Source organism: Gorilla gorilla, chromosome 2, assembly GCF_029281585.2.
Source record: "Gorilla gorilla gorilla isolate KB3781 chromosome 2, NHGRI_mGorGor1-v2.1_pri, whole genome shotgun sequence".
In the NCBI taxonomy this organism is placed as follows: Eukaryota; Metazoa; Chordata; class Mammalia; order Primates; family Hominidae; genus Gorilla; species Gorilla gorilla.
In genome coordinates, this window is record NC_086017.1 from 203,404,026 (window position 1) to 203,429,327 (window position 25,302).

The following is a 25,302-nucleotide window of genomic DNA, read 5'->3' on the forward strand; positions in this document are numbered from 1 at the left end:
GGAGTTTGTCCTCTTTTGTCCTCTATCTCTTTTTGGAAAGCTTATCTTCCCACTTCTAAATTTGGCCAACTCTTTTCATCATTTAAGGCCTACCTTGTTGAACTCCCCCATGAATCTTGCCCAAAAACCTTCAGAAATAATACTTCCCTTTTCCAGATGGCTTATTTCTTGTGTATATTTCGGTAATGATATTTAGAACATGGTTTTAGAGTTCTTTGTTTATATCTCTGTCTCCATCCCTACAATGCAAGACTCTTGAGGGTAGTTGCTGTAATGTCTAGCCCAGGTATATGTACATAGCTTTATTAAATAAATGTTATTATATGGGTTATGACAAAAACACGTTATTTCCAGGAATGTAGGTTTTCTTGTTAGAATGAAAGTTCTTTTTAAGATAAAAATGAAATTAGAAACTTAAAGCATCTCAGCCTGATACTCAAAGTTAATCTACAACATACATTTGTGCTACATGGCACTTTCACTCCAATACTGAGTGCTTCTAGTAATTTGATCTTCCTCCTCCTACCTTCTAAACTCCATCTTTTTGCTAACTTAGCTCTCTCTGCTTGGAATGTCACTCTCCCTACATCTTCACACTGAAATCCCTGACATGCGTGAAATGACACACCAAATGCCAAGTGCTTTCTTTCACTTCTTAGCTGCCCTATTCCTGGATCCAGACTATATTTATCACAATTTATAGTTTTATTCTTCTAAAAAATCTGTTTCCTCTGCCAACCACAACCAGATTGTAAGCTCTCCAAAACAAAACTCACATCAAAACTACACTTGTATAATACAAGGAAGGGAGGAGACAGATAGAGACAGAGAAAACAAGAGGGAGAATATGCAGGGTAGTATATATTCTGTGTATATTAGCAATCCCAGTAAACATTCGCAGACTAAATAATACTACAATTATATGCCAAATAGAGTCCAAGTATTTAATCTGACATTCAAAGATCTTCTTAAACTTGTCCTTTCCAAAAGGAGTATCTTGTTCTACATCTTTTTGTAAAGTTGACTCTTGTATTTTGAAAAATGAAATAATGGAGCTGGTACTCTTGGCGTCCATAAACCAAGCTCATTCATAAAACTTCACAGAAAAAAGGTAATGGAAAAGGTAATGAAGAGAAAGTATAGTCTCTTCAACAAATGATGCTGAAAAAACTGGGTATTCACACATGAAAGAATGAAATTGGGCCCTTATGTTATACCATACATAAAATTCACTCAAAATGGATTAAATAATTAAATGTGAGACCTAAAACTGTAAAACCCATAGGAAAAAAACATAGGGGAAAAAGTCGACAATGGCCTTGGCAATGATTTATTTCTTGGATAACGAAAAGCACAGGCAAATGAAAGCAAAAACTAGACAAGTGGGATTACATTAAACTAAAAAGCTTCTACAGAGCAAAGGAAACAATCAACAGAATGAAAAGGCAACTTATGGAATGGGAGAAAATATTTGCAAATTGTATATCTGGTAGGGGTTCAATATCCAGAATACATAAGAAACTCCTATGACTCAAAAGGAAAAGCAAAACAAAACAAAACAAAACAAATAAGCCAATTAAAAAATGGACACAGGGCTTGAACAGACATTTCTCTAGAACAACATACAAACGGCCAACAGGTATATGAAAATATACTCAACATCACTAATCATCAGATAATTATGAGCTGTTAACCTAAAATAAACACTTCCAAGTTATAAAATATTAAAGGATCACTTTGATTAATCATGCTACAGGAAAGACTGAATTATATTTCTCTCTACAAGAAATGTATAATAAAATTGTTGTCATATGGAAAGACATTCAAAAATTATATATCCATAATAATGGGAAGGAAATTTATAGACTTGCTGCTATCAGGCAATTAATTAAAATGTTGTATTATTTTCCTGAGTTGTATCATCTTTGATAGTTCTCAGCTTTTCAAAATTTAAACTGTTGTGGTTTATTTTCTCAGTCTAAATACTCAATTTTGCATCTAATTTTCATTTCATTATATTTATTTTTTTGAGGGAGAACCCCACATAAGATAAGCTTTAGGACCTACAAAACCTAAATCATTCTCATATTGAAATTTAAGTGGAAGGAGAAGATAAGAGAAAGTAACAAATGAGAAAAGAAAAACTAAATAGATAATATTCATTGACTGTCTATTTTTTCAGGCATCCTGCTAGGCATTTTGATATGCAAAATGTCATTTTATTATAAACTCAGTATTTGACTACTTAAAACAGCTTCATTGAACAGTATATAAAAGTCCTAACTTCTTTGAGGGGTACAAAGTGAAAAAAATTGAGAAAATGTAAAGTACCATCCTAACATTTGGAGTAGGACCTTGGCCTTAGAAAGTTGAACTCGCATACAGCACTTGTAAAAACCTGACTTAGAAGTCATTTATTCTTACCATAAATATTTATTAGGACTTTCTGTATGCCAAATGCCATGCCTAGGCTAAAAAAAGAGTGATGAACATAACAGTTGTGGTCTCTAGTGAAAAGACTTTTATCTGTGAATCTTTCCGAGGTTTCCACTACTTTAAGGGCAAGTTGAAGGTACCAGAAACTTTTATTATGATCCCCAATGCCTAGCATGATATCTTGGTTTTAGAAGCTGTTATTCAATATCTGCTGAATAAATAAATGAATTAGGAGTAGTTTCTCCTTACACATGTTTATTCATAACTTTTCTCAGACATATTTTTTATAATTAAGCATGTAAGAAAAAAATTGAAGATAATATGTATTACACATAGACTAAAGGAAAGCCAAAAAACCTACATGGTACAAAGTCTGAAATGGCAGAATCATGGGATGCATAGGCCTGGTAAGGGTAGGAGTATGGGTGTGTGTAGAGTGATGCAAGGTTGGAGGGAATTAAGAGGAAGGAAAGAGTTTGGGGGAATCTGTTACAATTGAGATATTAAACATCTTGTCAGCAAGGCATGGTGGCTCATGCCTGTAATCTCAGCACTTTGGGAGGCTAAGGCAGGAGAATCACTTGAGCCCAGGAGATTGCGACTAGCCTGGGAAACACAGGGAGACTCCATCTCTGTAAAAATAAAAACAAAAATAATTTAGTCAGGTATGTGTGTGTGCCTGTGGTCCCAGCTACTTGGGAGGCTGAGGTCGGAGGATAGCCTGCACCCAGGAATTCAAGGCTGCAGTTAAGCCATGATTGCACCACTCCACTCCTGCCTGGGTAACGGGGCAGGGCATGCCTCTGTCTCAACAAAATAAAATAAAAAATAAACATCCTGTCCAATGATATTGCACCAAAAAATGTACTTTCTAAAAGTGCTATGTTTTACTCAGCTTAATTTCTACCTGTACACACCATATTATTCCAGTAAGAAGAAGGTAACAATCAATCCAAAACACATAGGAAAACAATGTGACAACCAAGAAAGTTTCAAAGAAAGAGAAGAGGAACAGAGGGAGAGAGGGAGATAGGGAGGAAGAAGGGAGGGAAGGAAGGAGAAAAAAAAGCTCATTACAAATTGTCTTTGGAACATGTAAATCCAGTATCTTTCCAAGTAACTTCTAAGGACAGACTCATTGCTTGTAACAAAGAAAGGTATAAAAGAGTACAGTTGTATTTAGAAATTCTAGGTCTATTTTGTCAAATGGCCAATAAAAAAGATTCATCCTGTGACCCATTAAAAACCCATGTGGAACATACTGAGAGAGAATGGAGATATTTGGGTTTATAATCTGCGCATTTTCAATGTTAGATTTCCTTGAAAATTCAATATCATTTCCCACATCTCAAAATGTTCTCAATCAAGATATTTTATTAGAGTGTGAATAAGATCATATCCTACAAAATCTTAAATAAAAAGTTAAGTTAGTACCAGGTTATTTTCTCCTACAATAAATCCTATAGTCTCTCACAATAATATCTGTAATTATAATATTCATAATATTTGCAGGCCACTCAACTGGTTTTTCCTCAGTTGTGAAATTAATATTTACTTCTGTTATTTATAATTTACTTAAGTCAATTATTCACCCTCCCCATTCTCAATAGGAAAAGCTATTATTGAATATCCAGCAAAGGAATGAGCTCTTAAATCTTCCAATACAAAAGTGGTTATATAAATTACGGTACAATGGAATGTTCACCCAGGCAAATTAATTATTCATTCCCTTACCCTAATTCCACAGCATTCCATACATAGCACTTATCACAGTGCTTATTAATATTTATATGTTTGTCTGAGTTTCCCTGAAAACTAGGGATTCACAGAATATAACATGTTTTTGTTGTTGTTTTGCATCCAGATTGCATTTCAAAATAAAGCCTAAACAATTGTTGTTACTGAATTTAACCCTCTAAAACAGCATTTCTTACAGAAATTAAAGGAAAGATGTAACTTGCCATAATCTTTTAGCTTTTAAGTCAAGGAAATAAGACTCAGATGAGGACTGAACGTAGCTACGTAGAGGACATAGCTTTAGGTCATGAGCCCTAGTTCTAAAAGTTAACAGCTTTGTGGTCTTGGTGACTCCAAGTAATTTAATGAGGTTGCAATTTTTTGAATTTCTGCAATCAGACCTTGGCGATGACTTTGAGCAGTAGGATATAAATAACTCCCACATGCGTAGTGTTCCAATAATGGAACACTAGGCATAAATGAGTTAACCACCTTGAGTATTTCTTGGCTCTGAATGCTTCACTGGATTGTTATGAAGATCAATGAGATAATAAAAACAAGCCACTTTTTAAACCATAAAGGATACAAAGCATCACTATCAGTGTTGTCAGTGTTTTTGTTCTCATTGTTGTTTTCATGTCTCCACATCTGGAGTTTTCATAGTAGGAGGAACATGGCTGGGTGATCATTATTCCATAGTTCAACTTAAATTTTTTAAAATGTTATGGGAGAAAAAAAAAGCATGTATTTCATCTTCTATTATTGAAGTTCCCGTAAGCAAAACAACTATGTAGTTAAAATAAAACACTGTTAAGAATGTAAACATCAACATACTTTAACTTATATTGGTTCACTGCTTTAAGTATGATGTCCTATTTTATAAGCAATTGGCCAAATAGTCTAACTGACTGATTTATTTTCTCACTGAATTTATTGACTTACAGAGCTGACTAGTGGTTTGGGACTTCAGAGACTAAAATTTTTCTTCTAAGCACTGGCTGACAGCATACACGGTGGGTTTTCAGCATAACAAAAATGAGCAGCATTGTGATCTCTTTATTTGATAAGGTAGTAGAAATATTTGCCTTAGCTCTGGTAAAAGTCCTGTCATTGACTTTTAATCCTGATAATATCATATAACCTTTCCTATGATAGTTCAAAAATGTTCAAAAATTTGCATAATTAACAAGTCAATTAAACGTGATTCTTTTTTCATTAAGATGAAAAATGAGGCATATCACTATTGATAATGAAAGCAAATGCCTGTCATTAATCATTCTCTGGAGCCATTTGTCTTACACAGACTTGTCTTGGAGCCCATCTGGTGTGAAGAATTCAGTGAACAGCACAGGTGACGGTCCATAAGATCAATGGGTAGAAACATCTTCCAAGAAATCTTTGCATGTTTTGAAGCTTTTAGATTTGCATCCTCTATAAACCTTTCATCAAAAACTATGTTGCCAAAATCAATACTATGGCCTAGTAGGTGTATTCATTAATTCATCACATATATTCCAGACATTGTGCCAGGCACTTGCAATACAGTGGTAGAAAGGACAGAGATGGTACCTGCCATCATAGTAGTTAAAGTCTAAAATAGATAAAAGTAACCACATGTGTACTATGTATCCATCTTTACAGACCAGGAAACTGAGACTCAAAGATACTGTTTTCCCAAGGTTATAAAGTCAGCTAGTGAAAAAGCTAAGCTGTGAACCTAGATTCTGGTGGCTACAAAGCTGTAAAATATTGTTGCTCTTAAGATATAAAATAAAATCCTAATGATAACAATTCAAGTAGTTGTGAAGAAAGTAGGAAAAACAGACTATAATAAGAAAATGTGAAAACCTTACAAGGAATGTTTTAGCCAAGTAGAACCATCCTGCTCAAGAGGTACAAAATCTTTAGTTTTTCTTAGATAAAATTACACACAGGCAACACAAGCACACTTATTTGAGTTGATTTAGATATGCTCAAAGCTTTGCACGTTGTTATCATTAATACCTAAATAAGAAAATATGACTGCCTAATTCCAAAAATATTAAGTGGATCTATAGAAATAAACATAATATGGAAAGATTTTTTTTAGAAATTAAGGGATAAAAAAGGACTTGCAAAATAAAATGATGATTTTGTCCTTACTATTCTCTACTTCAAAATCTCTTATTCAACCCATGTCTACTATAATCTCCAGTTAGAAAATTTTTCTAAAGTATTGCATTTTACTCATTGCTCAATAACTTTCATTGGTTCCCCATTTCCTACAACATAAAGCTTACACTCCCTTAAGTGTCAGTTAAGACACTCTAAAATATAGTCCCATGATACTTCCAAATAATCTGCTTCATGAAAGCTAGTGGGTTAATTTTTCCCTAACGTGGCGGGAGCTTTCTCCACTTCCTGATTTTGTGCCTCCTTACCTGAAATACAACTGTCCTAATCTTAATTTATTTATTGTGTTCCCATTCTTCAAGAATTGGGTTAAAACCAAACTTGTTGATCACTATGGCTTTTGAGGATCTGTTAGATCTCTGAAATCTGGTGATTCTTCTAATCACTTGGTAGTACCAGTGACACCTTTTGTTTTACATTAAAATGCTCTGGGAACAGCTAGAAGGCAGGAATTGTATCAGATTCATTTTTGTAACCCGGTAACTAGAACGCAGTTGGCCTTCAATATGTTGGTATTAATGAAAATAAAGCATGCATATGGCAGGCATATGTGAAAACTCAATCATTTTGTGGTAGCTGCCTGAAACAATGTCTTAAGGAGACATTTGAAGCCAGGCAACAATGAATGTTGTGAGAATTTAGTGATGTCTGCAGTGAACACAGGAAGGGGTACTTCAGCCATTGATTTGTCATTTCCCACTTGAGGGCCTCCTTTTATAATAAAATAGCATGAAACATTCCATAAAAACAGCGATGATTTGCACCATACTTTAAAATCAATATCTTATTGTATAACTTTGACTCAAAGTTATAATAATACAAATTTGGAATGCAAACTTTAAAAATTGAAGAAAAAACCCAACTCTCCAGAAGTAATTTAGCTTAATGGTTCACAGACTTTGCTGCATATTAAAACCTTCTGAAAAGTTTGAAAATTCTGATATCCAGACTACACTCATAATAATTAAATAAAATTGCCTGGAATTGAAGACAAGTACTTTTTAACTCCCCAGATTATTCCAGTATGCTTCATTGTTGAAAACAATTTAATATTCAATAGCCTGGGATAGTTCTAGCAAGCTCACATGCGATACTGATTCTTCCCAAACCTTACCAGTCAATGAAACAAACCTTGCTGCTCAAAGTGTGAACAGCATCACCATCATCTGGAGCTTGTTGGAAAGGCAGAATCTCAGGCTGTATCCAAGAATTATTGAATCAAAATTTCCATTTTAACACAATTACAATGCAGTTAAAGTTCTGAGAAGTGCTGTGTGCTTGGTTCTCAAAGTGTGGTCCTCCTGCAGACTTCCTGATTCAAAAACAAAGATTTTGGAGCCATTGTTGAGAACCTGGATCTATGAGGAGCGGCTGCTGTCTTCCTTTACGTCTCAGTAGGGCTTCTCTGCCCAGATCATCAGTGTCAAAGACTGGGAAGAGACCATATGTAACTGTATATTCCAACCCCTTCAGAGGGAAACTCCAAGTGCACTAGATGTTAATCTTATCTAAATTAGACTTCGATCAATTCTTCCAAAGAAAAGAAGGTTGGTCTAAGGCCTAAAAGAGTGCTGAAACTACAGATGTGGTTCAAAAATGGCTTCTTACCCAATTTGTCAAAGCTCTGCTCAAGTCCTTCATTTTTTCTGAAATGGCTCTTGATCACTCTTCAGTCAGCATTGATTTCTCCTGTTGAGACTTTCCAAGGCACTTCCTTCCATAAGAGTACATTTTGATATTATTAACTTAAATCTCCTACATATTATTCCCATTTTGCGGATGAGGAACTCTGGTTTCAAAGTGTTAAACTAATTGCCCAAGTTTATCCAGCTGGCAAGTGGAGATACTCATAGTAATATCCATGATTATCTGTCCCTAAAATCAAATGGACTATTTATAACACTATCCTGCTTCCTCAAGTATGGGAAATGATCCCTGGTATATACTATGGAAACAATAAAAGTGATGTTTTCTGCTCATACCTAAGTAGGAAGGAGCAAGGAGTTCTCTTTAGGATATTTGTAAAAATTCAATTATAATACTGTGGAGCGGGTTTAATAATGCTGTGCATACATAGTTTGACATAGGTATGTGTTCCAGATTCGGTCTCAATGTCAAGGGAAGCAGATATACTAAGTGCAACCTCGCTAGATCTTGGCTGGATGCCTGTTCAGTACCACTCTATCTAGGCTGCTGAATAATACATGAAAATATATATCCACATAAAGACACACACATCCTACACACCTCAAACTTCTCAAATCAGATATATGAAATAGGCAACCAGGTTATTTAAAATCTTTAAAATTATTGTATAATGGTTTATTATCTCTAAAAAATGTTTTAATATATATTTTAAATACATCAAACACATTGAAGAAAAATCCTTGCAAGTTCACTGTTTAGCCTGTCTAAAGTAAACTGCCATAATATTTTAGAACTAAACCATGTTGCCTTCTTAATGCCTTTTAGAAGTGTTGTAAGAAGAATGCAGAGGTATGATTTAAGAGATTGTTTATTATACACTGGGAAATATTAACCAGGAAAGATAAATTCGAGACACAGTGTAAACTGGGTGAAGGTATTAACATTGGAACTAAACTTGCCGAATTCAAATCCTGGGTCTATTATTTAATATCTTTAAGGCCATGGACTAATTATTTAACCTTCCTGTGCCTCAGTTTACTCGTCTTCAAAATAGAAATGATTACAGTATCTTTTATAGGGTTATTACAAGACTTAACTGAGTACAATTTTGAAAATTTTCATAGCTGTACTAAACATTTAGAAGGTGTTCAGTAAACAGTTACTATTATCTGATATGTCCCCAAGTCATAGATTAAGAAATAATGCTTGACACATAGGTGACCATTTTATTCTCCAAATCCTTTATTCCAAATATGTAGTTCTTCTTTATGCTTCATGGTAGTGTGCCCTAGAAAATGCTAATCCATATGAGTATACAGTTATAATTTATACCTTATTTAGTTGGTGGCTAAAAACAGTGCTTAATCAAACCAGAGACATATAAGAAACTCCACTGCAATTCATTAAGAATATGGACAAATCTATAAAACCTTGCAATCAGTAACTTATGTTGAAGATGGAGCACAGGATATGGATATAGTAGAAATGAATTCTACTTACTGTACTTAGAGCAAATCAACTCTCACTTCAGAGCCTCAAAGTAAGGTAATGAATTTCAGGAATTTTAAAGTAATCTCTAATTCTCACTCATCAAAATTTTAATACCCTTTTCCACTACTTCAAGAAACCCTCTCTTTTTAGTTTCTTATTCTTAAAACACCTGAGTGTATATTTTCTTTTTCCTGCAACATATGTTTAAATTTATACTGCTGCCCTTAGATGAATAATAAAAGCAATGACTCTCTCTCTTATGGACAAATATACCATTTGCTTATTTTAAGAAAATGATGTCTCTATAATTGTCAACATGAATATATATATTCATGTAACACTTCGAGAATATATGTAACACTGCGAAAGTGTCTTCTTTTACTATTATTGCTATAGAATTCACTTTTCCAGACTAAGCATACTCAATTTTCTTCCTATTTTCAAAATGGAAATAATTTCCTTACTCAGTCCTTGAATTCTCTTAAATCATCTGTCATTCTCAAAACAAAATGCAAACATGATCCCATTAGCATTAATTTTTCAAGCTGGGCATTGTCACACAAAGTCATATTCATTTTTGATGGGGTTGTTCTGTGAATTCACTTTCATTCATTTATTCAACAAATATTGAATACCTAATATGTTCCAGGTATTCTTTTAGGTGCTGGAGACATAGCAGTACAAAATGCAGATAAAGCTCATTGCTCCCATGAAGCTTATATTCTAATTAAATCTTTTGGTTTCAATGGTATAATGATTATACTATTGCTACTATCAATGAACTTATCCATATCCATTATCAAGGCCTTACTCATTATTAAGAATTTATTACAGGCCAACACAGAGACAAAGCAGGTATTGTCAATGCCCTTAAGTAGTTCATAACCAAAAAGAAGTCAGCCAGTCATATACACAATAAATACATACAGATGAAACAGCATAAAATCATAAGAGGTGTACAGTTTGTTCAGAGAAAAAGAATGTACAGTTAAATCAGAAACAGGCTTCAAAGACAAAAGGCTTTTAGAGGATGGCATAATTAGTGAAAGAAATAACATAAGCAAGTATAGGATAGAATAAAAAAAGTATGGTATCTATAAGTAATATTTTAGTAGTAAGAAGACATAATAAAACAAGTAGGTATATTAGATAGTGGTAAGGGTTCTAAAGATGAAAACAAAATTCAAGTAGGCAAAGGAGACTGAAATATTGAGGATAGGGACTGAGATGTATATAGATTAACTAGAAAAGATCTTTTTGAGAAAAGGTTTCCCTTTTGAGTGGAGTATGAAGATTATGAGGGATTGAGCTATTTAGATATTTGGAAGGACATTCCAGAAAGAGGGGGATAGCTGGTCCCAATGCCTTCAGGCAAGAACATGGTTGGTGTGTTTGAGGAACAGCAAGATGGCCAGTGGAAAGAAAGCAGAGAGATAATATATGAGGAGGGATGAAGGAGACAATGGGTGAGATTATATAAAACGTTATTGGTCATAGGAAAAAGGTCATTGGCTTTTACCCCGAATGATATGTGATGAAAGGGATTGAGCAAAGAAGTGAGTTTATTTCATTTTATCTTTTAACTGAGTCACTCTGGCTGCTGTGTGGAAAATAGGCTGATGGGGGGAAACTTTAAGTAAAGAGACCAGTTAGAGAGTTATTGCAAGAGTCCATACAAAGAGGATAGTAGCTTGGACTAGGGAGTGGCAAGAGGGGTACTGAGAATTGCTGGAAATCTGTATATGTACACATTGAAAGTAGCAGTGAATTCACTACTGTGTTCCAATTCAATGCAAAAGCTATTGTACTATTTGCTCTTACAATTTTGCCTTCTTTTGTAATGTGTTTAAAATAAAAATTTCCCATTTTTCAAAGGTGAAAACAAAATCATTGTCATCTTGTAGGCTTGCAAAATTTCAGATCTATCAGAGATACTGGATATTATCTTTTCTAAATGCTTCATTTCACAGAGTAGAAAACAAAGGATTCATTCCTCAGAGGAGAAATGAGGGGCGGGGGGAAGTAAACCAAGGAACAGAAAGTTTGTGGGACTTAAATAAGTTCACTCAGCTATTTAGAGAAAGAACCTGGACTGGAAACCAGGCTGTCTGACTCACAGCCCAAGCTACTTTGTCTTACAATCGGTGATATTTAAGGGGTTTGTACTGTTCCTTTAAAGTTCTGTTCTGTTATTTTGATTTAACAAACATTGAGTGAAAGCCACAGGTATTTCAAACTGGAAAGTCTTCAGGCCCTAGGCAGGTAGGAAGAAAATGTGGGGAAAAAAGTAGATGCATCTGTTGCTTACATACAATCATTCCCCCTTCCCAAGCATGCCAGCTAAATGAAACACATTTGTAGCCCTTTGGATTTTGGAAAATCTCCATTGCTTGGCTAAGCAGAAGGGCAAATAAGGAAGTCATACTCTAATAGGGAAGACACAAAAGCAGATAAGGAATTGCAGTATATAATGTGACTTGCGCAGCTGTAAACAAATGCATAAGCCTCAAATACAGCAGAGTGAAGTGAGTGAGCGTGGGGTTCTGTATGGGGGTGACAGTTGAGACAAGATGGCTAAAGAAGACCTCACATGGACAAAAGAAACAAGAGTTGAGGAGAGTTTTGAAGGGTGAGAGTGGCTTGCCTCCTGGATAAGATTGGCAAAGACATCGCAAGCAAAATAAATTTGCATATGTAAAAGCTCCAAGACATACAAATCTGTGATACAGGCTTACCTTTATCACTACATATTTTTCATATTTTTTTCTTTTTTTTTGTAATCCTCCAAACTTATATTTGATCATATATCTGTCCAGAATTGAGCCTTGACTCTCTTCAAGTAATTAATCAAAATGTAACAGATTTCACACATGCTTAAGATGATAGAAAGTTTGAATTTCAGTGCCTACAGACCTCTGCTTTCCCTATTATATTAGGAGTCAGATCCCCATAGAAATAGGCTTCACAGTCCCAGAACAGAGATTGCCTTCATTAGCAAATGTGAGCACTTCAAATCCTGGGGGCAGAGGAAAGATGCCAGTTGTACTTGCTGCAGTGCATCAGAATAATCTGGATGGCTTGTCAAAACACAGATTGCTGGGCCCCAGCCTCACAGTCTCTGATTCAGCATGTCTGAAGTGATGCTGGAAAATGTGTATTTCTAACAAGTTCTCAGATACATAGAAGCTGCTGGTCTAGGGACTAGACATTTTATGAATCCCTGACTTATTCCTCAATACCCACCAGTGTAAACACCTTCAAATTCTTCCATATAATAATAGCTGCCACTGCTAAGAATTCTATTTCTGTTAAAATGGTCACTGTGTATGAGCTCCTTGAAGACAAGGGGTCTCTCATCCCTGCTGATGAAAATAATGACAGCAGATGACATTTATTAAGAATTACTGTGTTCTAGGTACTTTTAAGGAATCAAACCATTTAATCTACACAACAGCCCTATGATCTAAATATTATTATTATTGTCATTTAACAAATGAGGAAATTTAACACAGAGGGGTTAAATAACTAATTCAAGGGCAAAGAATCTCAGGTCAGATTACTTGGACCCAAATTCTGGTTTTAGCATTTATGTGTTTAACTCTCTAGATCTTTAAACACACTTTGAGACTATCACACAGGGATTTGCAAACTGATGATTTCCTGCCTGCTGGTAACATACCTTTCAGAACAAAGGGTATTTAGGGAAATGGAGGCTGTCAATCAGTTTTTCTGAGCATACCTTTACTTCTATATCAGAAGTAAATAAAAGACTATCAAAATCTTAGTGATTCTTGGCTCCTCTAATGTTGTACTATCTGAATTTGTATAAATCAGAGAATGTTTATGTGACTTGCCCACGGCCAAAGCACTAGTCATCATACAGAGCCAAAAACAGATCAAAGACAACCTCAGTCCTCAGCTCTTTCTAGGAATACACTTGGTTAAGGACCTCCAATAAGATTTTTAACTACTATGTATTCTGCCTAGAAATATGCCCATAAAAAGTCATAGAGTAAATAAGAAAGAATATCATTTCAAATGACTCATGTTTTGCTTTACTGACCAGAAAGATACATGGGAGCAGAAGTCTTTTTTTTTTTTTTTTTTTTTTTTTTTTTGAGATGGAGTCTCGCTCTGTCACCCAGGCTGGAGTGCAGTGGCACGATCCCGGCTCACTGCAACCTCTGCCTCCTGGATTCAAGCCATTATCCTGCCTCAGCCTCCCAAGTAGCCGGGACTACAGGCACCCGCCACCACACCCGCCTAATTTTTTATATTTTTAGTAGAGACGGGGTTTCACCATGTTAGCCAGGATGGTCTCGATCACCTGACCTTGTGATCCGCCAGCCTCGGCCTCCCAGAGTGCTGGGATTACAGGCATGAGCCACTGTGCCCGGCTGGAAGCAGAAGTCTTATGATCAAAAATATATATAAGATCAAGAAGAAAGTGAGGAGCCAAGGCTGAAGAATCTGGAGGAGTTATCCCCTTATGATTTTATGTAAGGGGGTAAGCCATTCAAGAAAATAACTAGTCTTTGCTAAAATTTTCCACAAATATTATTTGGAGGCACTATCTTTAAAATGAAAACACAGTCAATGAAAACAAATTTCTAACAGATTTAGAACATCTGTTTAATTTTTTGTAGTACCTGCATGCCCTTGTGATAAGAAATAGATTTCCTTCATAATTTTCCTCAACTAACCATTTGGATCATACTTCTGTTCATAGTTTAGCAATAAAAGCTTCTGCTGACTTTGGCTGTGTCTATATACTTGTGACTGGTGGTATCAAAACATCATATGTTTGGTATTGTATAGAAAACATAACGAATGACTAAACTTTTACATTTCCAATTGGTTTTCTGAAAATCAGACACAGAACATTTTGAAATGTTTGTTGATGCTAAACTCACAGTGAATTTAGTACATTCATAAAATCTAATGAAAGTGTATTGGTATTCATAACTGATAAGAACATAAAGTATTAGAAGTCTAGACTGAGAGAATCTTAAGAAATAAATTCCAGATTAACTAAATATCAAATATAAGAAAAGAAAGAATATGTTACAAAAAACAAAACATAGGAGACTTTTTAAATAATTTTGGATAAATAAAGGCTTTTTAAATTGGAAAGAAAAGCTGACGGCAGAAAAGCACATTTAAAATAAAACAAAAAAGAATAAAGCATGGCAAAAAAAAAAATATCGGAGGCAACAGAAATAGAAAAAAAAAGGTAAATCACAACAAAGAACTGATTTTTTAAATACAGATTTCCTAAAAATAAGAAAAGACATTTCATAGAATCAGATATAGACAGATAGTTCATAGAAAAGGAAGTAAAGATCACCCTTAAACAAGTGTTCAACCTAACTCATAATTTAAAAAAAATTAAAATTTACATTTTAAGGTAACAAAGAACCAAGTTTTTTGTTTGCTTGTTTGTTTGTTTTTAGTTTTCGAGACAGAGTCTCACCGTGTCACCCAGGCTGGAATACAGTGGCACAATCTCTGCTCACTGCAACCTCCACCTCCCTGGTTCAAGCAATTCACGTGCCTCAGGCTTCCGAGTAGCTGGAATTACAGGCATGCACCACCGTGCCTGGCTAATTTTTCTTGTATTTTTAGTAGAGACGGGTTTTCACCATGCTGGCCATGGCTGGTCTAGAGCTCCCAATGTCAGGTGATCCACCCACCTCTGCCTCCCAAAGTGCTGGGATTACAGGCGTCAGCCACTGCAACCAACTAGAACCAAAAGTTTGATAACACATTTTGTTGACTAGATGATAAGGAAACACAATTTTTGAGTAAATTTGCACAATGGAGAGCAATTAGGTGATATCTTTCAGAATGAAGAAAGCACATACCCTTGACCCAGCAATTCTACTTCTAGGTAACCATCCTATAAATACATTTGCATATATGAAAAATGACTTATATAGGAGGATATTCTTTATAGGATTGTTTGTATTAGCAAAATACCTAATAGGAAATTAAGTATTTAAATTATCCATTTAAATATGTATTAATATGAAAAAATCTTGCAGATATACATTTTAAGTTAAAAGAAGGTGCTGATAGATCAATATAGTAGATAGATAAAGACGGATGGATGGATAGATATTGTACATGTTGATAAGTGCATAGACTATATCAGGAAAATATCAAGAATGTGCCCAGGTGGCAATGGAGGGGTGTGAATGAAAATTGCTTTTGACTGTGTCAATGACTTCCAATGAATATCATAAACACACCCAAGGTTGAACAAAGTTTGTTTTAATAACACTCGGCAAGGAGGAAAAATACACACCAGAGCAGAACTGGGGTTTCTTGGTAAGAGGATGTAAGAAAAGATTTACAGGATTTGGGTGTGTGTCAAGTGGTTTTAAGGAGGGCTCAAAGAAATGTGAATCTGCCCCAGATTGGATGCTCTAAGGATGTGGGTGTAATTCTATGGCTACTATCTTAGTAATTCTTTTCTAGAAGGCAAGAAGAACAGAGCAAGGTTAAAGCTGTGTTTGGTAAAGAAGCAGCAGCCACCCACATAATCTAGGACAGAGACATATTTGTTCATTTTGTAATTTAGGAAACATTTTTGTTTTTGTCGTGTTCAGACATGATTACAGGGTCTTGCTTTTATCTTGACTCATCATGTCTCAGTGGCTTTGTCTAATTGCAAATGTGAAATTGTCTATATTCAACAGAAGGAGACCAAGTCTTCTTGGGAGTGTCAAGCCACCTGCTGGCTGTCAGGGACTGTTTTGCTATTTCTCAACTATACGCCCTTTTGTGCCTTTATAATCTGGTGCCACACACTTATCTTACCTATTCAAAATAATTTTTAAAAGAATATCAGGACTAAATGAGACCTTAAAAGTCACTGAATTCTGAAACCATGCCCCTCCCACCACCACTCTGCTTCCTCCTCCCACACCAAGGGGGTTTTCTTGTAAACCTCTCCCTTTGCCTCAAGTGCCAGGATAGCATCTACTTCAGTATCTCCAGTCTTTCCACTGTACTAACTTGTCAGGCAGCCCATTCCATATCAAATGCTCTTAATATTTTATTGTTCAGAGGTAAAGAGAACAATACCTTTGGTTATAATATCTTCATTGTTTTCTCCCTAGCATTTTTGACCTCTTCAAATGTATCTTGTCCTACGGTAACTCAGGAAGCAAAACAATTAGCTTTTTAATTTTATGTAAAATATTCCTATTAATACCCTCCAAACTGCCATTGTCTTTTTTGTTCCAGTGTTCCAACACAGTTTTGTGCTTTTTATCATTACATTTGCAGAGATTCTTATCTGTTCCTGCCGACAAATCCATTTGTGTTTTGTACTCAATCACATATAATTAGTCTTTTCTTCATGAACAAAAGAACAGGTGTCTTTATCAATTCTGTGCAATATACTATGGTAAGGTTGGTTAGACCTAATGATGTCTAGTGAACCAAACAACACATTTCTGACAGATGCTCATAGTAACAAGATTCTTTTTTCAAACAATCAACTGCTTCTACTCCTACACACACAAAGTAGAGAAAGAAAAGACATTTTAACAACTTAGAGGTTTATAATTTTTCTATGAAAGAAATGAGTAGAATTTAAATCCTTCTTTGATATTTTGACTTCTAATCCCCACTCTGACGAAGTATATGTAAAATTATTTGTTTTTATTTGATATTCTTCATTAAAATATGTGGGGAAAGTGTCAGAAGAAAGCACATTAGTTGAAAAACTGGTAACATTTTAATAAAAGCTATAGCGCTCTGTAAATAATATTCACTAGTGTCAATTTTCTGCTGTTGATCAGTATGTTGTTACGTAATATGGTACCGTTAGTAGAAGCTGGGTAAAAAGTATAAAGGAATTCACTTTTATTACTTTGTAATTTTTCTGAAGTCTTAAATGATTTTTTAAGTTAAAAAATATGTGGGGCCGGGCGCGGTGACTCACGCCTGTAATCCCAGCACTTTGGGAGGCCGAGGCGGGTGGATCACCAGGTCAGGAGATTGAGACCATCCTGGCCAACATGGTGAAACCCCGTCTCTACTAAAAATACAAAAATTAGCTGGGTGTGGTGGCACATGCCTGTAACCCCGGCTACTTGGGAGGCTGAGGCAGGAGAATCACTTGAACCAGGGAGTCACAGTTTGCACTGAGCCGAGATCACACCACTATACTCCAGCCTAGTGACAGAGTGAGACTCCATCTCAAAAAGAAAAAAAAAATGTGGGTAACAGTATTTTAGCCAATGACCTACAGCCACTGCACTCCAGCCTGGGCAACAGAGCGAGATTCCGTCTCAAAAAAAAAAAAAAAAAACCAACTTTTCTACATATTGACACAGACGTTCATGCATCTAGTCATTCATTCACTCACTTTGTATTGAGTGCTTACTATGTATTACAGACCATTCATTCTAGGTTCTAATGATGCATGAGGCATCAATCAAAATCTTTTCACTCATGGAACATACATTCTTCTGGGAAAGAAGATCAAAAATAAATAAACAGCAACAATACATATTTCAGAAAGTGGGATATGAAAATAGAGTTCCAAGGTGAGAAGTGTAATTTTTAAAGGACTGTTAAGGAAGGCATCTTCAACACCTGTAAGACAGATCTTAGCAGCACTATTTGTAATGGCCTTAAAATAGAAACAATGATTATACACAAAAAGGAAAATGAATAAATATGTTTGTATACATTCATACAGTGGGATATTTTACAAAAATGAAAGAAATAAAGCAAATAAATATATTACCATATACAAACCTCACAACCATAATATTGGGGATTAAAGTACATAAAATATATTTATGATAATGTTCTAACTTATAAAATATTTTACAATATGCAAAACAATATTATGAATTAAAATTTTTTCTTAAATTAGATATATATGAGACATACAAAATTCCAGGGAGTTATTATATCTGGTAATGATGAAAAGTAAGATTCCATGAGGGAAAACACAACAAGAAGGTTAAACTATATTGACATTTTTAATTAATTTTAAAGCTAGTGGTAGGTATCCAGATAAACTTGTATTAATCTTTATATTTTGTACACCTAAATGATTTTAAACACAATTTATTAAAAAGTGTGTGCGGTAGTTTATCTTAATAAAATATTAGTTTAAATGTGTGAGTTCAGAGAATTTTTAAAAGTACTTATTTGACACAATGTGTGCCCTATGGTGTGTGTGTGTGTATGTGGGTTTGTGTGTGGTATGCAGAATGACATTATGCTAAGATACATATATGCATGGAGGAAGGTACAAATGTACACGTGGGTGTAGTTTTACACTAGCAGTTCACCCAGCATCAGCAGAGCAAGCATTGTCAATTATCTTCCTAGAAAGAGTGAAGGAAGGATTTGTCCTAGCTTGACCCCACACTTGCACTTCTACCCTTCTGTCTCTGCCCCATGATAAATGTCATGCATTTGCAAGATAGTTGGCTGGGTAAAGGTAGCATTTTGTAGATTGAATATGGCTAATTGTCTTACTTAGGGATTGATTCTATCTTCATCAATTTATAATTTTTCAATTTTTTTTAAAGTTAGATGGACGGTGCTGACAGGGATGTTGATATTTCATCACCATCTCCAGCCATCAGATTTTATAGAAACAAAACCTAAGAACTAGTAATATCTTGGAGTTAGTGCAGATAAGTGACACAAATAAGTGGTTCCCTGGTTCTTGCATCTATATCTGTAGCCTCACTAAATCGACATTCAGTTACAGACACAATAAATGAAAGTACATGGAGAGAAAAGTATCCTGATTCTTCCACACTGAGTTGAAAGCTTTAATCATTTAAAGAATGCTTTCACAAAAACACAAGCCAACAATGCAAACCAAAATAAGCCAATCAACAACTTAGCAAAAAATCTGAGAGCAAGAAAACTGAAATGAAATTCTTTATAATAAGATCTTTTATTTATTGTAAATTATATTTTAAATGTGTAATATTAACTGAACAAAGAATAACTTAGAAAGGGTGAACAAGAGCATTGTCATTCATTAGGGATTTTAAATTTTTCCTCAAATATTTCTTAATAATTTAAAAGACGTTTCACTATAAAATATCTAGCTTCCTAAATTACTTTATGCAGTTTGGTAGATTATCAGCCTGATCACAAAATTACATCCATCAGAATCACAACTTGTTGGGACAGATATCAATGAGCATTTATTGTGTGCTCAACACTAAAGATCTAGCAGTGAAGACAGACAAACATTAGGAAACAATATGGCACCATACATAATTTTAGAATGACATGAATTTGCCCTCAGGTATCTGTATATGATTATGCAAAATTTGAAAGATATGAGAGCTATCAATCTTGCCTCTGGAGCTTGTATTTGACATTTTTCTAGACTGCAAATTCATTTTGTCATACCTTGATGATTGCATTTAATTTTTGAACCTGTCAACTCTAAAGTTAGATCACTTAAAAACTATATCCAGAGAAATTATTATTAATCTTTGAATGCTCAGCATTTTTATTTCCCCCCCAAAATTTTAAAATTCCATTTCAGGTCTATCAGTCTTCATTATCTTCTTACTATTATATATATTTATTATATGTACCATATGTAATTATAACATTTAAATATATTTTCCTTTTAAAATCAGCAATTTTGCCTTTAACATAAAATAACATATATATATATATATACACATATATGCATGTACTCAGTGTTTACCTTAAGAGGTAATTTCTGTCTGTCAGAAATTGTGTTCTAAGAAATATATAACTTGTTCATTATTGAACTATAACTTGTTCATCACTTGGTTCCGGGATTTAAATACCATCTTGTGTTGGAAGATGTGCTTGTATTGTTCCTAGGAGTGTTTATCATCATGCTGCCTAAAAACACTGCGATGGGAGTATTTTCTTGTCCATTGACCACATGGAATACCTTTAAGCCTCTTACCTTCTCTTAAATGCATAACCTCTCTCCTATACTGTCTTTGCTGTAGGAAATCATAGCAAGAAGGATAAAGGAAAAGACACTAGCTTACTAATAGTTAAATAGTTTGAAAGGCATAGTTTGGTAAGGCAGCTTAGCAATGCTTTAAGTATAAGATACACTGGGCCCTACATTTGATTTGTAATCAGATTGTAAGAAGCTAATGTTTCTTACTGTAGTCGCTGTTTTCGTCCTTGGTCCCATCAATGGTACCATCTGGGTGCATCTGCAGGAAGTATCCCTGCTGGCTGAATAACCTTGTCACAATCCCTTTGAGCTGGGGTTCTGCAAAACAAAATAATTATTCAAACTTTTATTTGGCTTATACAAATGCACACTTACAGATTGATAAAAACATCCTGTAGGTAAATATGTAAATGCCAATAGCTTCAATATTGAATTATGTATTTGGGAGTTGGGTGTTTCAGTAACATATCTATGCTTTTTTTTTTCCATTTAGAGGTAGAGCTTTAACACTTTTAGCAGTAAACTAAATGCAAATAAATAAAAGCTAATTATGATTAGGAAAATACAGAGACATGCTAAAAAGTGAATTATTTTCCTCCTTTGTGCATCTGGTGTCTGACTGCAAGATTTCACCAACTTTATAGTCCCATTCCAGAATTACTGTTTAGGCCAAAATGCCTCAGTAATTTCTAAGTTTCTAGTAGCCATAACCAGGTCCATAAGACTTCTATTTCTGCAGGATGTCAGCTCTCCATCAGAAGTTCCTGGGTTTTGAATTTGTGATCAAGTTCAGCCAGAAAGAATAGTTTGGAGAAGAACCACAGGCAACAGCAAAAACTTCCACGGCCATGAGATGTCACTGGCAAATATGTGGAAACGCAAATTTCACCTTCACTAAGTACTTCATCAGAGAGGAGCCTCAGTGTTCCAAAGTTCATTTCTCCAGTACAAAAAAAAAAAAAAAAAAATCAAGTCATATATATTTATCTAAGTATTTCAAACCAGAATTGCTCAACTTTTAAAAACCATCTAAATACAAATACTTTCAAACTAACCTTTGTATAACACATTTGAATTTTTGTGCATCAGCTAATATAAATATTTAAAGCCTTCTCATTGCAGTGCTGGGTGCCAGCAACAATCTAGTTTCCACTGCATCACCATTTTTGTCTCTATTGCTGAGCAAAAATGAAGTATTCTAGTGCCCTTATAGCCCTAATTATTCATTAAAATGAGGAGAAAAAGAAAAATGCTGCTTCTGGTGATAAAAATGGGGGCAAAGATGGAAATCATATGATTACTGAAGTAGCAACATGGTATCCTCAGAAGGACAATCACTGAATTTAAGCTAGTCAACTTCATCCTTCATCCATTTATTCAACTAATGTTTACCAAGAATGTCTTTTTTCTGCCAAGCAATATGGCAGGCGCTGTGTGTTACACTGAATGCATTATTGATGTTTAGGTCTAAAAGAATTCTAGTTAAGCATTTAATGTGATTAATTCTTTGAGAATTGGCCTACACCCTATAACAAGTGTCTGCGGTCGGGACTTTTGCACATGTGACTTGATCACATTCACATTATTTGGGAATATGGGGCAATGCCTCTATCAACACATCTTTTTCAAAGCAGTCCTACGAAGCAAAAGAGATGTCAAGCAAATTGGGAATGAGGAAGCAGACTAATGAGCAAAGAACTGAACTGGAAATTAGGCATTCTAATTAATAGATATGTATTATCTTTATGAGTTAAATAAATTCAGTTTTTTAAATTTGTGAACCTCAATGTCCTCATCAATAAAAATCTGGAAGTTAAACTGAATGGTTGTTTGTTCCTTCATAGGAGTCTCTATTCACTTTGAGCACATTAGAATCCTCTGCCTTGAATGGTGTCAGAAATAGAAGAATGGATTTGTCTTCAATGCATTTCCTCCATAGGCTCATCTAATCCCACAACTATGGACAAGTCAGGGACACACATGGCTAGCTTACGTCACTGCAAACAACTCTCTCTTTTTTTTTAATTATACTTTTAGTTCTAGGGTACATGAGCACAACGTGCAAGTTTGTTACATATGTATACATGTGCCATGCTGGTTGGCTGCACCCATTAACTCGTCATTTACATTAGGTATTTCTCCTAATGCTATCCCTCCCCCACCCCTCCACCCCACGACAGTCCCAGGTGTGTGATGTTCTCCACCCTGTGTCCAAATGTTCTCATTGTTCAATTCCCACCTATGAGTGAGAACACGTGGTGTTTGGTTTTCTGTCCTTGCTGCAAACAACTCTCTGTGTGCCTCTGCCTTTGGCTACCTGGCTGACAGGCAGCTTTTGATGTGGTAGACTCACCTATAGATTTGAACCTCAAATGCTGTGTGGCTCCGATCAACTCATCTAACATCTGAGTTTCAAGTTTTTGCATCTATATAGTAAGATTTTTTAAAAGTCCTACTCTATAATCCTTGCAAATTTCAAACGAATAATGACAGTGTACAAACTAGAAAACCCATAAAATATACATCCTAATTAAAGTCTAATGTTTCAACTATGAAAATCAAGGACACGGTATAAGGGAGGTAAAAGAAGCATTCTGAGAAAAGAGTATGTCTCCAGCTTCTGCTTTAGTAAACATTAACTGAGCTTGTAAAGTCACTAAAGTAAACAGTGGGCTAAAAGTACAGGATATAAAACAATAGAAGGAGGAAGAGGGCAACTGCCTTACAATTCACACTGTATTTCTAATAAGCTTGATAAAGTCACTTTAAGAAGTCACCACATGTTCTCACTCATAGGTGGGAATTGAACAATGAGAACACTTGGACACAGGAAGGGGAACATCACACACCGGGGCCTGTTGTGGGGTAGGGGGAGGGGGGAGGGATAGCATTAGGAGATATATCTAATATAAACGACGAGTTAATGGGTGCAGCACACCAACATGGCACATGTATACCTATGTAACTAACCTGCACATTGTGCATATGTACTCTAAAACTTAAAGTATAATTAAAAAAAAAAAGTCATGTTTTTATTGGTAATGAGATGCATGCCAGTTTAGTCGTTAAAGCCTGTAAATGATTGTTTGTTTTCTTTGTGCTCCTCTTTCTGTACCTGTAATTAAACACTTCTTTTGCCCTGGTGGAGCCATCCCCTGCTGGAGCCCTGGGAATTCGGGTTGGTAACTCCTGCTCAGGATAATGAGCATCAGACTCTGAGCACCCATCTCTGAGACCAGTGCCAGAACAGGCCCAGAGTCTGTGTTTTAATCATGTTGTGATATGTGAAAATGAACATCCTGCATTACAGAAGTTTCAAAGGAGACTTGATCATCTATTGAAAAAAATACCCTGAATATATATACTATAGATGGGGCACAGAAAGCTGTGTAGCCTGAGTGGCATCTTGTATGTCTATTACCATCGATCAAGTCCTACCAACCTTTCCAGGTTCAGCTCAACATCACCTTCTCCATGAAGACTCAGCTATCGTAAGTGAGAATCTCCTTTACAACAGGGAAAACCAGAACATGCTTTGCTCTATTTTAAAGAAAGGAGGTACAAAATGAGACCACTTTTCAGCATATCCAGCATCCTGGGTACATTCAACTAACACACATTTATTTATCAGACTATGCTTGGGGACCCAAGATATGAAGAAAACGAAAACCTTTGCTGTCCTCAGGGAGCAGCCAGTCTAATGCATGAAACATATTTGTGTATAATACCAGTGTGGGAGAGCTGATAAATAAGGAAGTGAATCACAGTGATGTGATGTCACCAAGGAGCAAGAAACCAGTTAGTTCTGCCTGAAGGTTGGGATAAGGCACTTCATCTGTCACTTAAAGAATGAGTAGGATTGCCATAGGCAAGAAAACCAGAGAAAGGGCATTCCACACAAAACATCACAACTCTGGGAATGATGCAGTCTGGTATAGACAGAATAGAGAAAAGGGTTCTCAAATGCAGACATACAAGTAAGTACCTGTTCTCAACAAATGTTCTAGCACAACAGTGACACTAAGACAAATAGGGTCAATGGAATAGGTTTTCTATGAAGCTAATATTTTCCAGTTTATATGACTCCTTGATTTTAAAATTATGCTCTTCCATTACTATTTTTCTTTTTTTTTAATGAAATGGTGACTATATTATTAGATGGTAGGGGAGGAAGGGTTGGTTTGCTCCCTTTTGTGCTCTAAAGTGGTGTGGCAAATACTGCAAGCACTTCACTGAAATCCATTTCCTCTTTTTTCTGGGCACCCAGCTAGACCATATGTCCTAGCCTCCCTTGCAGTTAGGTTTGGCAGATGAATGAGTGTCATATGGAATGTAAGTGGAAGTGATGTGTGCCATTTTCAGGCCAAGGTTTTTAAAAGCAAACATTCTCCTCCACACTCTCTTCTCCTTAACACCGGCCAGATTAAGATAACATAGCCCTAGGGGCTATAGAAGCAACAGAATGGAAGAATGTTGGGTCCCTGAATAACAGGTAAAGGAAAGATGACTGCCATTGAAATACCTACCTTGGACCGTGAACTGAATAAGAAATAAACTTCCATTGGCTGTGCATAATGGGCTTTGGACTTCCTTCCAAAACATACAGTATGCAAAGGGAAGGAGAGAGTAATATTATGGTGGAGAAACCTAACAAACAAAGCACTACCTCAGTCAGGTGATCAAGGTTAATATCATCAATTATAGAACATGCTGATAGTATGTTCTCTTGAGATTATGTGATGAGAATAGCACTTTACCTCTGTGATCTTCCTCCAAAAAACCCACAACCCCAGTCTATTCATGAGAAAAAAAAATTAGACAAATGCCCATTAAATAATGTTCTACAAAATACTTGACCAGTACTCCTCAAA

At 35.4% G+C, this 25,302-nt stretch overlaps 1 protein-coding gene across 5 annotated transcripts in view; it reads right to left on the minus strand.

The window, feature by feature from the left end:
* FGF12 (fibroblast growth factor 12) overlaps positions 1-25,302 on the minus strand; it is a 586,299-nt gene that overhangs the window by 196,467 nt on the left and 364,530 nt on the right. For all 5 annotated transcript variants that reach the window (XM_055382161.2, XM_019024508.3, XM_019024507.3 and 2 more), the window contains one exon: positions 20,639-20,749. In XM_055382161.2, the coding sequence (XP_055238136.1) occupies positions 20,639-20,690 (52 nt within the window). In that variant the 5' untranslated portion in view covers positions 20,691-20,749. The remainder of the gene's footprint in view (positions 1-20,638; positions 20,750-25,302) is intronic.